The 15,089-nt window shown below is 35.4% G+C and overlaps 1 protein-coding gene across 1 annotated transcript; it reads right to left on the bottom strand.

Moving 5' to 3' along the window:
* Nucleotides 1-515: 515 nt before the first annotated feature.
* LOC125823491 (DExH-box ATP-dependent RNA helicase DExH10-like) lies at nucleotides 516-13,517 on the bottom strand. Its single transcript, XM_049502867.1, has 16 exons — nucleotides 12,535-13,517; nucleotides 12,142-12,456; nucleotides 11,929-12,033; nucleotides 11,778-11,846; nucleotides 8,386-8,553; nucleotides 8,236-8,307; nucleotides 8,039-8,155; nucleotides 6,662-6,886; nucleotides 6,372-6,530; nucleotides 5,301-5,390; nucleotides 5,066-5,158; nucleotides 4,558-4,711; nucleotides 3,821-3,969; nucleotides 3,653-3,748; nucleotides 2,566-2,658; nucleotides 516-837 (listed from the first exon to the last, which is right to left on the bottom strand). The coding sequence occupies exons 1-16, from the start codon at nucleotides 13,459-13,461 to the stop codon at nucleotides 727-729; spliced, it is 2,943 nt and encodes a 980-aa protein (XP_049358824.1). The 5' UTR covers nucleotides 13,462-13,517; the 3' UTR covers nucleotides 516-726.
* Between the last annotated feature and the right edge of the window lie 1,572 nt (nucleotides 13,518-15,089).

The raw sequence follows: 15,089 nt of genomic DNA, 5'->3' as shown, positions 1-15,089 counted from the left end.
AAATAACTGAGCGAAAGCATTATTATGGAATACTGGTTCAATATATTTTTTGAAAAAGTTTTGTATACAACAACTGTAATATTTTTGGCCTATAACAACTCTTACATCATCTTGTATGATCTGTAACTCCGGCAAAGTCATTGTTAGCAACAAAGTAACAAGAGTGAACTCTTGTTACTCTATTCACATAAGGTAGATGAGGACTAAAGAACTATTTGGAGCATAAGTTACTTATATGTTTGTATGAATACTCAAAAAAAATCCAAATAACCTCAAGTTTTATTAGTTTAGCTTGATTTAAAAATTGAAAAATTCAACACAAATGATTTAGTTTAATCTTTGAAAAAATCAAACTAATCCGGTCATGTACACCCCTAGTGACATTTAGCAATGTCAATAACTTTAACAAATATAGTCAGAAAATTGGCCCATCTTTATGAGAAACTGATTAACTTGGTAAAGAAGCTCTTTTCATTCTTTGTAGATGTGAGTAATCATTTATAGAAAGTAAAAAGTATAGTCCTTTAAAATAATCATAAGTACAAAAAGAAAGTTATGATTTCATCTCATGCAATGACACTTTATTGTCACATCTCATGCTATAGCATATGTAAGCCCATAGGACATCTGCCAATTATTTACAACAGAAAAATATTACTTTGAATAAATGAAGAACTAGGGACTGAGACTACACAGCTTGATCAATCTACCAAGCACTGATCTACTTCACAGGTAGAGAGAATTTGCAAACATTATCCCTCGCCGAATACTGTCACTTGCTGCACCAAATTTGTTCTCTAAATCTACTTCTCCCACAGCATGTGCAGCAGCTTTCAACTGTAAATTACCAACACAAAAACATGTGGAGAAGCTGTTTCGTATAACGGAAAGGAAACTCATATTTTTAAAAACAGTATATTATCACAAAAGGAACTACAGGTATCATTGACGTACTTGTTTACCGCAGCAGCTCATTCAACAAATAAGTGTAACTAAAAGAATATTAAGTCTTATGGAAGTGCTCTCCTGATGCACCAAGTGGATACCAATGAACATTGATATTTATAAAGCAAGTGTTATCAAAGGCGAAAAGCGCAAAAAAGCTCTAAGGTCCGGGGTCTTTAAACGCAAAGCGCAAATAAAGTGTGGCTTTAATGAAAAGGGCGCAAAGGGAGAAAAAAATACAAATATATATGTTTAGTCCATGACTAATAATTATAAACATGAATGACAAATATATGACCAAAGAAATTGAAATTTTTTTATAATTAAGTGAAACATCAATTATTTAGTTTCACTTCTGCACAAGAGGCTCATTGGCAAGGAAACGTTGGCCTTAGAACCTTGATGACAACACTGAAGCGCACATAAAGCGAGGCAAAGCGCTCAACACGTTTTGAGCCTCGCTTCAGGGCTAAAGCGCGCCTTTGATAACACTGTATAAAGCTAGTCCATTTAATCTACATATTAATGAGTTGGATTATGGATAAAATATGGGCATCCATATATACCCAATAGCTGAGCCATTCATCACAACCTGACGATTATTGATGATTTCATCAGTTAAAATGGGATGGAGGGAATATTATTCAAAACAGGAGGAGGTACCTAACTATTGCTAATTGCTTAAAATTGAACAATGAGCTTGATTTTTCGGGTTATAATACTTCCTCCATCACAATTCAGATTTCAATCGTCAAACTTCTTAATCTATTTTATCGTAAATCAGGATATAGAATTCTTAAAAGTTTTAAAATAAAAGTCAAATATTTGTTAAGTACATAAAAAATACTACAAATCACAATAATCATTAGTTAAAAGCATTTAAAATGCATAAAAAAATATAATTAGAGAAAAGCTCGTTTGACTCTCAAATTCAAACACCAATACATAAATAGAGACAAAATTGAGGCTTGTAGTAAGAGTTTAAGTTGGGGATACCTAGTATATAGTGTAATTTCAATTTGTCATAATATCTTATCAACTTCATATAAAAAGTTCATACTGTAGTAGATCGAGTTAACCTATTACTTACGGTAAAAACTATTTATATTATGTAGATTGTTTTTATTTAAATGATCTGCTACTATAATAAGTATGAGTTGATAAATTAGAAAATATAACGGGGTTATTTGGGATGACCCCGCCTAGATTAGGTTTAGTGGAAAAAATTAAGGTAACAATCGATACTTATAATCTCAACAAAATGATATTCATGAATAATTAAATATATTATTTTTACTTGGACTATGCATGACCTATGTAGCTGTGATATTCAGAGACAAAAGCTACAGAACTGTTTACTTTTAGTAATAGTTTTCTTCTAAACACAGAAAGGAGTTAGAAAAAGTTGTTCTGAGAGGAACGCACTCTGAGCACTCAAAAGGGAATAAAGTAGGTTGAGATTATTTCACTCGATCCATATCTTAGCCAATCCAATTGTTATCCATATTTATATGGGTGGATTGAAATTCAAACCAATCCAATTCGCTCATTTAGCACCACTAACTGATACTTAATATCTCGAATTATTCATGAACACAACTGAAGTTCTAATGAATTTACCTGGTTTAAAAATTCATCAAGCCTTCTAGCCAGCCGTGTGATGCTACCTTCAAAGATGTCTGTCATTTGTATAACCTCCGCAAAAGATGCACCCTAAGCGAAAGCAATATGCAGATTAACAACTATTAGAGGAAGATGAAATCTCCAGTTGTTTCTTTTGTTAGTTTTTCATTGGGGAAGTGAAAGAACTCAGGTCAACTTTGGAGGACTCAACGTAAACCATTTTTGTTTCTATAAAAGGTATTTCAGGTAACTGGCACCCTCATTCATTTTAAACAAAGAAGGAACTCGAATGCAAAAAATGATGCCTTTGAAGATTGAACAGCTTAACATCTGTCACGTACTAAGACTGAAGGTTGCTTCCATGTATATGATAAACTAGCATGATTACCATTTCCTTCTGACTGGTTTTCCTCACCAACAGTATGAGACAACCTATTAGCTATTTGGGAGGGATGGATACTGACAATCACAGGAAAAAAGTATTTCCCTTATAGCAATTGAACATTCGCGAAAGTCTTCTAAGTAAAACATGATCCTGAACCTTGAGCAAAGAGATAAACAAAGCAAGAATACCACAAGGAGTAACAGCATAACCACATTCAACAATATCCCATGTTTACTCGAGATGCCCACTGGATATACTGGGTATGGTAACTATTCTGATGGCATAGCACTAGTCCCAGAAGTAATTGCAAGTAATATGGAGTTGAAAGGAAATGGTTGGGACGATCAACTTTTGTGGATCTATGGGTAGTCTTTTTGGTGTAAATGGTCCCCCCCCCCTCTTCCCCTCCAAAATGTTCTAAAGGGGTGCTTTACAACCTATCAGGAGAGGCCAACAACAAAGAAAGAGGGAGACCTTGAAAGGCAATAGTGCGGCAAGATGATGTCTTATTTATATCTAGTCTTCATTGAATGGAAGAGAATGCCAAACAGGCTTTACTCTCTAACCACCTAGAGAGTTTGACTTGCAGAATGATGTTAACACTTAACAGCATTCAACAAGACAAATCTAGGACACTCATGCTGGGAGGAACATGAATCATTGTGGGGAATAAACATGAAATACAACTAATTTACTCACCATTGACCAACAGTAAATAACATCCATTAAGAATGGTCGAACTGATGCCACCACATATTTATCAACATCTATTTCCAGCTTGCACTCATGTTGTATCTGAAAAGTCGTTGGTGTTATCCATGCTTCTGAAATGTAAATAAAGAAGGCCATATTCGTCTTTCAACTCACCTCTGCTATTCTTCTTGCACTATCTTGTAACTGTTGCAATGGTTTTTCAAGTTCATCTCTTAATTGTATTTTTTCCTCTGATCTATCACCTGGGATAAAGCAGCTTGTCAGAGCCGCAACTTGATGATGATTAAGATCATTGAATGTACCTGGTCACAAAATTTATTCACGATATCAGATATAACTACCCACTCTTTTTGCACCACCAAGGGAATTCCACAAGATTTTCCAAAGCCTGGTCATGTCCCACTGGAAATTAAACAACATTGAATGAGTCTGATTGCCCAAGGAGAAGCTACAGCAACCAGAGTATTCAAAAATTGAGTTAGCAAAAGTATGTAGGGATGACGATGATCTATACTATAAGGCTATAAAGAAATAAAAGAGAAGAATAAAACACAGTTTTTGTTTCGCATCAGCAGGTCTGTAAGTTTCAGTTCCAGAGCAACCAACCATAATTGTATACACATCTTCAATATGATCCAAGAGACTTGAGTAAAATTATTCATTTTTATCTTCAGAGTTCTATCAAGTTTAAGACCATGCAATACACCAGAACTGTATATAAATCTCTAAAATGCAATAACAACTCAGTTTAATTTGATCTAGTTTACATTTCAAGCTTCAAAGTTCAAAACAAAATAGCCTGTCTCTCATTTTTTAAATAAAAGCAATATGTTTCCACATAAACAAAGAAATTAGTGTTGCAGACAGTTTTCAAACAACAATTACATTACCATTAAACATCAATTCAGTCGCGAGAAGGTTGTCTCCAGTTTCTATCAAGCAGGCTGCCTGTCCCTTCAACCGCACAATACCATCAGCGTCAATGTGACCCAGCTTTTTGAGGACTTGGGAGCGGTTCCTAAGTTCATCCCAAAATTTTTGAAGCTGAAAATTTGCCAAATTTAGTTATAAGTAAATAAAATAGCAAAAATCCAGCACAAAGTGTTATAATTGTTAAATACTCCAAGGATCGGTTACTTGGAAATTGAAGACGTAGGAGAAGTCTCAAAACCAAATCTTAATAAGATGGATAAGCAAAACAGAAAAGCAATAATTATTAAATACACTAACCAAAGAAGAATGAATGTTAATGATTGTGTGCCATGAGATATATAATGATAGTATTTTAGATGAAAAGAACTTAAACCTAGCACATCTAAGAGATCAATGAAGAGAGAAAAACAAATAAGAGGAAAAAGAAAAAAATGTGTCAATAAGCAAGCAACATAGGAGATCTACCCGTGAATCACGCATTTTTGACTTGAGCTGTTGAATCTCAAGGTTCACTTCAGCCTTCCTCTGGAAACTCCTAAGCTGATGTTCATTTTGTGACTGGCCCACATGTGTGCAACAGCAAAATGGTAAAAGTAGTGACAATAAGTAAACCATCATCCATAGAGGAAAATGGCAAAAGCCTCTAGTTGAGCTCCTCACTGAATAAACAGATCATTCAAAACCAAACTTCTTGTCAAACCTTATGCAGTTGATAAGAAAAGAACTTCTTCTCAAGTTCTTCAATCTGGTTCACCATATTAACAACTTCAGGATCTTCAATGCCCATGTCCTACAAATTTTAAAATTAGGAAAAGCAACAAACCCTTGTGTCTTGTTTTGATAAAGTAATCAAATCATATTAGAAAAGCATCAAGAAGATGCAAGGTTACAAGAGAGCAAAAGAAGTTGCTTCAAACAAAACATGAAGCAAACTTAACTGTATAATGGCCAAAAAAATCCCCTGAATATTCCACTAAGCTAAAAACAGGGAGCTAACAAAATCCAAAAAGTTATCCACACTGTTTACAGGGAAAGAAAGTGCCAATTGAATAAACATTCCAAACATCTAGTCTTGAGGGTGATAATAGCAACAAACCTTTGTCTTGATCAGTCGCCCAAAGTTGAAGAATAAACATAGAGTAAAAAGATATACTAAACAGACTATTACTTCTGGTGAACCTAAACTTATGCGACAAGCAAAATGATATATAATACAGAATTTTGACCCATACAACAGAAGAACTGTTACTCAGCAACATATTATAGTCAAATTGTATGTTTTTGCTTTGCTTATAGTGTAGGATGGAACATGTAAGTGAGGCTGAAACAGTTCTACAAACATTAGAATCCTTACAAGATTAGACAGGGCACACTTTTGTTGTTTCTTCTTTGCTACATTGTGCAGTCCCAATAGCACATCCATTGTGCCGTTCTAATTTATAAAATTATTTTACCTTCTAAAAAGATATTCCTATTAGCTACCCTCATTTCCAGCTTTTGACCTGCAGTTTTTGCATACACATCACTAGCAATGTTCCTGACACATACTCTAGTCAGATAAATATTCCCCCAGGCAAGGAAAGAGAATATGGCCATTAAATATGGCAATCTGCTGCCAACGTTAGGCCTAAGGTTTCTGCTCGTCATGCTAACGGAAACAAGGTTTTGGCACTTAATTGACAACCATTGTTTATGATCAATGACCTGATACTTTTTAAAATGGCAAATTCCAAATTCAGAAGAAAAAAAAACAGTAAGTGAAAATAAATACCTTTACAGGGTTGAGCTTTGGGAGGCCTTCAGGGAACCGTTTTTCAAGCTCCTGTACTGCAAGAAAAATACTCTGCCTTGCTTCCAAAGGCCGAAGATCAGAAGGAACAGATATTCTAAGCTTGCTGAGAGAAGAAATTAAGGGTAACTGAACAGGAACCTACAAATTTTAATGGTGTCCCAGAAACAGCCATTTAGACTCAAAAATACAACTAATGCTCATAACCTAATTCACTTGTGTGCAATGAAATGAGTATTGGAAAATACAACACAGCAGTATAAGATACTCACCACATGCATTTCACACTTTTCCCCGGGACGAGGAGGGCATGGTTTTGGTCGAGAACCATTTTCACTGGAACCCAGAGAGCAATGAAGTAATGTATCCACAATATAGCCAGCAGCACATGAAGCAGAGAGGGTAGCAGGCAAAGAACCCAATGCTGCTGGAGGCTTCTTCACCACATTGACTACAACACCCCAACCCCAATCTTTTCCACCTTCTCGTACCTTAACCTGCCATTAACCATGCATATGCTCAGTGTATATGCAAAAAAATAAACATGAACCCTCTAATGGAGTTGTCGAAAAAAGGTATTAAGTGAGTGAATTTCCAGTCAACACAAGCAGCAAAACGAAAAAAATATACCACAGAAGTAACTTTAGCCTGGACAGTTACCAACTTACCATTCATGTGATACATCATCTGTACTATGTTGAACGCAAACTAGCAGTACTGACATTTCCTAAAGGAGATATGAACTCCTCTATCTATTTATGCAGTTTCTTTTCTCAGTATGAGTGTGACTCAGACATTATAAAATATACAGCATCTGGAAATTCAACTTTGATCCATCATTTAAAAGCTATAAACTTTTAACCTTACCTACACATAAGATGTTCTAAACTTCTACATTACCCTCCGAATGTCCCAAATCATGTTCTAACAGGTAAAAGGAGCTGCAATTAAACCTATTTATCAAACAACAGGTAAATGTGGGGGAAATAATCAAGAGAACTTGATTGATTAATAGCATACAAGAAGGTCTACTTATAGGAGTCTTGAGCTACGTAAATAAGTAGCCATACGCTATGCCTAACAAAGAATGTATTCTATAATTAGCATACAAGAAGGTCTACTTATAGGAGTCTTGAGCTACGTAAATAAGTAGCCATACGCTATGCCTAACAAAGAATGTATTCTATAATTAAATAGAGACTATTACAGAATATCCTGAAGGTATCGCATAAAATATTCTTTTTTATACAAGGTGAGATTTTATAGGGTATAATACTCTAGAATGTCTGTAATGTAGTAACAAAAGGCAATGCAAGGTTCTTTCAGCTCATTTCCCATTGGAGAAGAGTCGATCCATGCAGAAGGTTTAAGCTGCAAACAGTAAGCAGCATAATAACATATTTCATTTCAAATTTTATCAGGATATGGCAATAGAGAAAATGCCATGTACACTAACAAAGAGAGTGGAGGCACAGTAATGTCAAAAAATATATTTCGAGAGACTAAACAAAGTTCAACCCATGAATGAATTACCTGAAAAAGAAAAGGGAAGTCAACCAATCATAGATTGAGTCAAAAAGGGCTAAGTTACATGTCCTGGTTGAATCAGAACTGATAGAATAATAGAATATATGCCTACAACCACTTACCAGCCTACCAGGAAGAAGAAAATACAGAACCCTTTCAGGCCTTGTTATTTCAGCCATCAATTTTTTCTCAAATTGGGCCATCTCAAGCCTTAGTTTATGATATCCTGCAACCTCAGCCTACAAATTGAACAGATGCAATTTTAGGATCTACTGTATAAATAAATGTCATTGAATAAAATGGAAAATAAACAATATACCTCTCCTGAGGCATCAAGCAATGCACCTTCTTCTTCCAACTTGGAAACCTTCTTCCCGATGTCAGGTAAAGCCTAACAAAGAGACAATATCACTGTCAATCATTTAATATAGAGTAATGACATAGAAAAAGGTATTTTTCCAGGGTGAACCTTCTCATACTGAAACTGGTGAAATGAGTTTTTGATAACATGCTCGGCGGTAAATTGACCTTCAGTGCGGCTCAATAGATTCAAAATTGAGTAGTAACTCAACCTAAAGGAGCTGACCAACGGATCTGGGTTGCCCGAAACCATGTCCTTGAGGCTATCCATCTCCATCTGAAACAATACTGTATGTCAGTTATCACTACAGAGCTAACACCATCAGATAAGACTGTGCTAGGCATAGTTAGTTGAGTATGTCATATGCATAGGTGTACCAAGCAACACAAATTAACTGTAGCTGCAGTAAGTGAAAAGAAGAAACGAATTGACTCCCGCATTGACTCTTGCCTTGGATATCTATATCTGTTAAGCTTTACTAGAAGCAAGCAATCTACAATATCACAGTGTAGAGCAAATCAACAGAGTGATTTGACTTACAGAAGAAATTTAATGGCTGGGAGCTTGAAAGGTTGACTCAATTGCTGAGTTATATAGTTTCCAGCTTCAGACCTTAGTATAAAATACTCTGTACTTGATCGGGAAAAGGGTGGAATGTTTTTAGTAATATCAGCTTGTAGATTTGGTATGGAAAATGATTTGGAATTCTTCCCTTTTTTTCTTGATAATCAAAGTAAACCCTAAGAGCCAGTGGTGCATTGTTCGAAACTCAGTAGGTAATTGGCCACCTTTCTACCCTTCTCCACTTACATACCAAGTTTTTGTTTGTAACAGAATTCAAAACAACGATTAGTGCTGTGCATCATGCTTGTTGCTCTTACCACTAGATCAAAGCCCTTTTTTAATAAGTAAGAACCACTAGACCAAAGCCCTGGGGGCAAATGATTTAGAAGAGTCTCTTTTTCTTTAATTACCATATAGGACTTGTATGAAGGAACAGTCACTAGCGTGAAAGCACTAGTGACGAAATATGAGGAGTTTCCCATAACCATGGGTTTACACCAATATTCAGCATTCAGCTTGTATTTGTTTACCTTAATTATGATGAGCTAATCAACACAATACAAGATAAGTTATAATAGTGCATGCTATTTATCAATGATATTTAGGTAATTGATGAAACAAGTAATGTTGTCAACCAAAAGCTTGAACTATGAAGAAGCACTAAAAGAACAAGGGTTTTATGCACTGCAACTTTTGTCAACATAATAAAAGTGAAGTTGAGATGAAATTTGACGGGATTGTAGTGTCTAAATGTAAGCAATCTAGATATCTAGGCTCGTCTTTATGGGAGAATGGAACGATAGATTAAGATGTTACACATAGGATTAAAATTGTATGATTGAAATGGATAAGTGTTACGGGGATGTTATGCAATAGAAGGATGCCTACCAAAGTGAAAGGTACATTCTCTAGAACAAAATAAGATCAACAATGTTATATGAGACTGATTATTAGGCTGCTAAAGTCCAACACATGCACAAGATCAGTATCGTAGAGATGTGAATACTAAGATATGCAGTCATACAAGATTAAAAATGACTACATTTCCCAAAAAATGCAAGTAGCACACCAAGGATAAAATAAAAGGTCTTTTGAGATTGTTTGGTCATGTCCTACATCAACCACCGGATGTATCAATCTTTAGGTGTGACACCATGGTGAGCAAAGGTATTAAAAAAGGACAACATAGACCTAAAATCACATGGAAGAAAGTTATGACGTGAACAAATTAGCTGGGATATACATGTTAATATGTTTACGTTTAAGTCTTATGCTTTCTTTTTTAAAAAAATTGAGTCTTTTAATCCTATCAGAGATTTCTATAGGGGTATAAAATATATGAGAACTTCTAGTACTTTTTTTTATTATTTTGTATAATTTAGTCCTGAGATGAATTCAATAGAGAAACATGGTCAATGAGTATACATATAGCCGACCCTAGTATGTTGCAACTTGCAACTTGCAACTGAGGCTTATTTGTTATTGTTTAACAAGGATGATTTGGAAATCTTGAAAAAACTAAAGTGGCTTGTTTCATCTGGTAAGTCTCCAATGAAATTGCATTGACATGAAGCAACCTGCAGAGCAGAGGTGGAAAGTATGCAACAGATGTTATATTGGAGAAAGGGAGAAGGAAGACATAGACACTTATTTACCCCTTGTACAGAGACTTCATCACTATTGAATCTGCTTTTCAGTATTTTTGGTAGGACAAATGCCAAAAACTACCAGAGAGCTGTTATAGTGTTGGATAAGGAAAGGTCTGAGCCCTACTATCAAGAAAATCTGGGATACAATTCTTGTGTGTATCTGATGGAAAATCTGGCTAGGAAGGAATAAGAGAGGTCTTGAAAGAAAAAGAAAAGCCATTCTTTACTGAATTCAAGATGCATTGTTATGTTTGCTTCCTGGTGTAGATTGGTCAAAGTGCATGATGTGGATAAGATATTCAATATTTCCCAGAAAGGTAACATGTGTATTCATCAGCAGCATGTTGGTACAGCTATCCAGTGGATAATATGTTCAATTTCACTCGGTTAGTTATGTTGTACTCCCTTCGTTTCATTTATGTCTCTTAGTATGACTAGGCACAAAGTTTAAAAGAATAAGGGAGACATGTGAATATTGTGGTCTTATACTAAAAATGTGTATAATGAACCAAAAACCTTTTGAATCTTGTGATCTTAAACATATCATGTGGGAAGTTGGATTAAAGAGTTGCTAAATCTGGAAAGTGGCATTCTTTTCTAAACAAACTAAAAAGGAAAGTAAGACACAGAGAACACTGACTTTAATTTAAGCTGAATTATATGGAAACATGAAGTGAGATCAAGGTTTCAGTATAGTGGACTCCAGATCCCACAGAAAACTTCATGAACATTGCTATCATTGCAAAGTTTTAACAGGCAGAAACCTTGCCGGCATGATTCCCCAAACCTCACTTGTGGGATACACTGGGCATGTTTAAATAAAAACACACTCTTGACAATGCCTAGAACTCTGCAGAAGTTATGGCAAGCTGGAGAATGAGAAAGGATGGATGCCAGGAGGAAAGAAGCATAGAAAACTGTATCTCACCCTTTTCAATTGATTTGGAGAGAAAGAAATAGTAGAATTTTGAAGGAATTGGAAGTCCACTGTGAAGCTAAAGTCAAAAGCTCCTTGTAGTTCCTTTTGTATTTTTGGTGTAAAAAGGGATATTTTGTTGTAACTATCAGAAAACGGATAATCTTTTGGTTGTATAGATAGTTGAATTCTGTAGAAGTGAGATGTCAAACCTCAGTTTGTAAAGTGACAATGACCATCTTGGTGTGAAATCAAATAAAGTATTTTGATTTATCAAAAATAGTAGAACAAAAGAAGCATACATTTTAAGAAGGCAGTAGCAGGTAGTACAAAGGATGCTTGTTAAGCAGATAATACTACTATTAACTCACCTTCTCATCAATCATGATAATGCAAATACCACGCTCATCTTTGCCACGACGTCCTGCTCTTCCACTCATCTGCATGAAAGAGAGACAAATTATATCAAAATCTGAAGACTAAATAATGCTAATGTTATGTTATATTTAAACTCACACTCACCTGTATATACTCACCAGATCCAATGTAACGATGAGCATCACCATCCCATTTTTTTACACTGGTAAAAACTACTGTTTTTGCAGGCATGTTTAGTCCCATGGCAAACTGTTAAAAAAAATATTTGGAGGGAAGACAAAAGGGGAAAGATTATCAACGACTTGTAATGATACATTCAACAAAAAGCTAATAAGATATGCAAAGTCACGGGCTTACCGTCTCCGTGGCAAAAAGGGCCTTTATTAGTCCTTCTTGGAAAAGAAGTTCCACAAGTTCTTTGACAACAGGAAGCAAACCAGAGTGATGAACAGCAATCCCTCGCTGAAGCAGTGGCAACATTAATTCAATTGCTGGCAAGTTCCTATCTTCCTCGTTCAAGCACGCCACTGCACTATGGAATACCTGCTCCACAGCTTCTTTTTCCTCTTCAGTATTAAAATCAAGTTTGGTCATACACATTGCATGTTTTTCACAATCTATTCTACTAAAACTGAATATAATGACAGGCTGAAACTTCCGTGCCATGATCATCTGAAACAATGAGAAGTAACCACTTAACTGATATGAAAGACAAGTATCACTCCATTTTAGCTAATCATTGGATAATACCTTGACAATTTTGTAGATGTCAGACACACCAGAAGCATTGCCACCTTCTCCACTTCTTCCACTAGCCTTTGCGCTGGAGCTCCCTGGCTTCTTGTTGGTGAAAGTTTCCCGTAATTTCAAGAAATTGTCTTCCCTAAATTGGTCATTGTCATCAACAACGAGATACAATCCAGAACCACCCTTAGGGAACGCATAATGCTGCAAAGGGGTGGGTCGAAAATCAGTATAAACCACATGACAAGGCTGCTTATGAATATTACAAATCCATTCAGCAAACTCCATAGGATTTGACATTGTTGCTGAAAGAAAAACCATCTTAATAGCTGGTGGCAAGAATATAATACTCTCTTCCCAAACAACCCCTCTCTCTCGATGTTTCATGTAATGTATTTCATCAAATATAACCCAAGCAACCTCTTTCAATACCTCAGAACCCACATAAAGCATAGTTCTCAGAACTTCAGTCGTCATCACCAAACAACTCGCATTTGGTGAAATTGAAACATCTCCAGTCAATAAACCCACATCAGAAAACTCCTCACTCAACTCCCTGTATTTCTGATTACTCAAAGCTTTCAAAGGTGAAGTATAGATTACCCTTTGCTTATCCCTAAAAGACATAGCAATTGCATACTCTGCAACTGCAGTTTTACCAGCAGAAGTATGTGCAGATACAAGAACTGATTCCTTTCGCTCCAAACACGCTACTGAGATTTCCTGAAAAGGGTCAAGCTTAAATGGATAGATTTTCGCCATTTTACCATTATAAACAGGATTTGAAAGGGTTCCATGAAGTGATTCATCGTTGCTTGAAGCGAAACAACTGGGAATTGCTACCTCGTGCAAGCAAGTTCTTGACCTTTTCGAAGTAGATTCTGCTTCATTCTCCTCCTCTAATCTCCGTTTCAATGTCGGAGACTCCACCATTTTCAACTCTGAAACCCTCCACAAGCAGCCCTTCTTCCTCAAAAGAAGTAAAAACACACAGTGATTTAGCAAATTGAGTCTCCCGAATATCAATTCGCATAGCCACAAAGAGTTGGGATCTCTACTCTGGCCATGAATTTCATTTTTTTTTTTCTTTGCTGCTGTATGTATAGAAGGGAAGAAAACTCAAGTTCTTTTCTATTGTAATTGAGATTTTTGTTTACCCTGTTATTTTATTTTGTAAAATTTGAAATTTAGGTAAGTGCATTTTAAACCTATGTATAAAAAGAATATCTTCTATTTAATTTTAAGTGAAATTGTATCGTATGTTAATTAAAAAGATTAGCCAATTACTGTAATCTATAAATTTTCTATTTGTATCCAATTCCAACGAGAATAGAAGCAAGTTATTTTCGACGGGGAGAAAGGACAAATTATGATTCTATGAAATACTTAGCACATTTAGGATATAACTTTATTGTTGCAAAATTTAGATATAGTGTCATGCTCCAAAATCAGGAAGGCGTGACTAACACATGGCGACTTACTTAAACAAGCGAGCTACTACTGAAACTAAACTAGATAACATAAATGGTCGTTAAGACCAAGCAAAATCAAGAGAAACACAACAGAGAAATTCGAAATATAAGGAAAATACAATGCAAAGCTGCTCAAACCATTATTTGGAAACTACAACTAACCACAAGGCCAATATGACCACAACCGACTTACAAGATCCACAACTGACGTCTACAATCCTCTAAAATGAAGAACCGCTAACACCTAATCAGGATAGGATCTCGACATATTCTTCAGCTACACCAAGCAAAAGAAGACTCTAGACTCAGCAACTCAATAAAGAATGAGATGTATGAATCATCAATTGAACTCTACCACATGCACGAGGATTAATCCTATCTATTATTTGAGTTACTTTACCATAAATATGATAGTATATTATTTGAGTTATTTTACCACAAATTAAAACAAAAGGCTTCTCTATATTGGTACGACCGGTTAAAAGGTTTGTATTATTGGATGACCTAAATCAACAAAGAACTCAAGATATAAAATATGTGGATGCACGTTAAAGTTAGGATGAGCAAGCTCTTTTTCAAAATGCATTGTAGGTGGCTCTTGACTAACATGATCTCTTCAAATAGAAAGAACATCAAATTCATGTGGCATAAAATCATCACTCGACTATAGTACTTATCTAGCGAATACAGGCTCAAGTTTGTCAGTACTTGATTGGTATATATGCATGTTAAACTCTCCACATGTAAATTCAGTTTGCAAGTAAACATCAAACCCACAAAAGGTGAATGATACTTCACAAATATTTAATTGTATCTAATGTGAAAATTTGTGATGTCAGAGGTGGTTAGTTGTGGTGGCTGGTGATTGTGGATAGACTAATGGTAAATATTGTCTACACAAGAATACCTCTTAATGATATTACGACTCTGTTCTAAATCGTAATGATTAAGACCTATTTAGATATATAGATAACTATTTTATTTGGGACCAATTTTAAAGCGTTAGTCCAACTCATAGTGAGTAAATTGACCTTTTGAAAAAGGGAAAATACATTTAAAAAAAAACCCTTAAGCTTGGCAGGAAAACTT

The sequence above is a fragment of the Solanum verrucosum genome, unplaced genomic scaffold (genome assembly GCF_900185275.1).
Source record: "Solanum verrucosum unplaced genomic scaffold, falcon-dt-bn FXZP01000012.1, whole genome shotgun sequence".
Taxonomy (NCBI): Eukaryota; Viridiplantae; Streptophyta; class Magnoliopsida; order Solanales; family Solanaceae; genus Solanum; species Solanum verrucosum.
The sequence above is the reverse complement of the archived record's forward strand: the minus strand, read 5'-3'. Positions and strand labels throughout refer to the sequence as shown.

What these genes read in the sequence shown, in the direction of transcription:
- LOC125823491 (XM_049502867.1), bottom strand. Translation starts at nt 13,461, where the DNA reads ATGGTGGAGTCTCCGACATTGAAACGGAGATTAGAGGAGGAGAATGAA. An exon ending in CCCTTTTTGCCACGGAGACG is followed by an intron (nt 12,034 to 12,141) that starts GTAAGCCCGTGA and finishes TTTTTTTAACAG; the next exon opens with TTTGCCATGGGACTAAACAT. An exon ending in TGCTTGATGCCTCAGGAGAG is followed by an intron (nt 8,156 to 8,235) that starts GTATATTGTTTA and finishes TTCAATTTGTAG; the next exon opens with GCTGAGGTTGCAGGATATCA.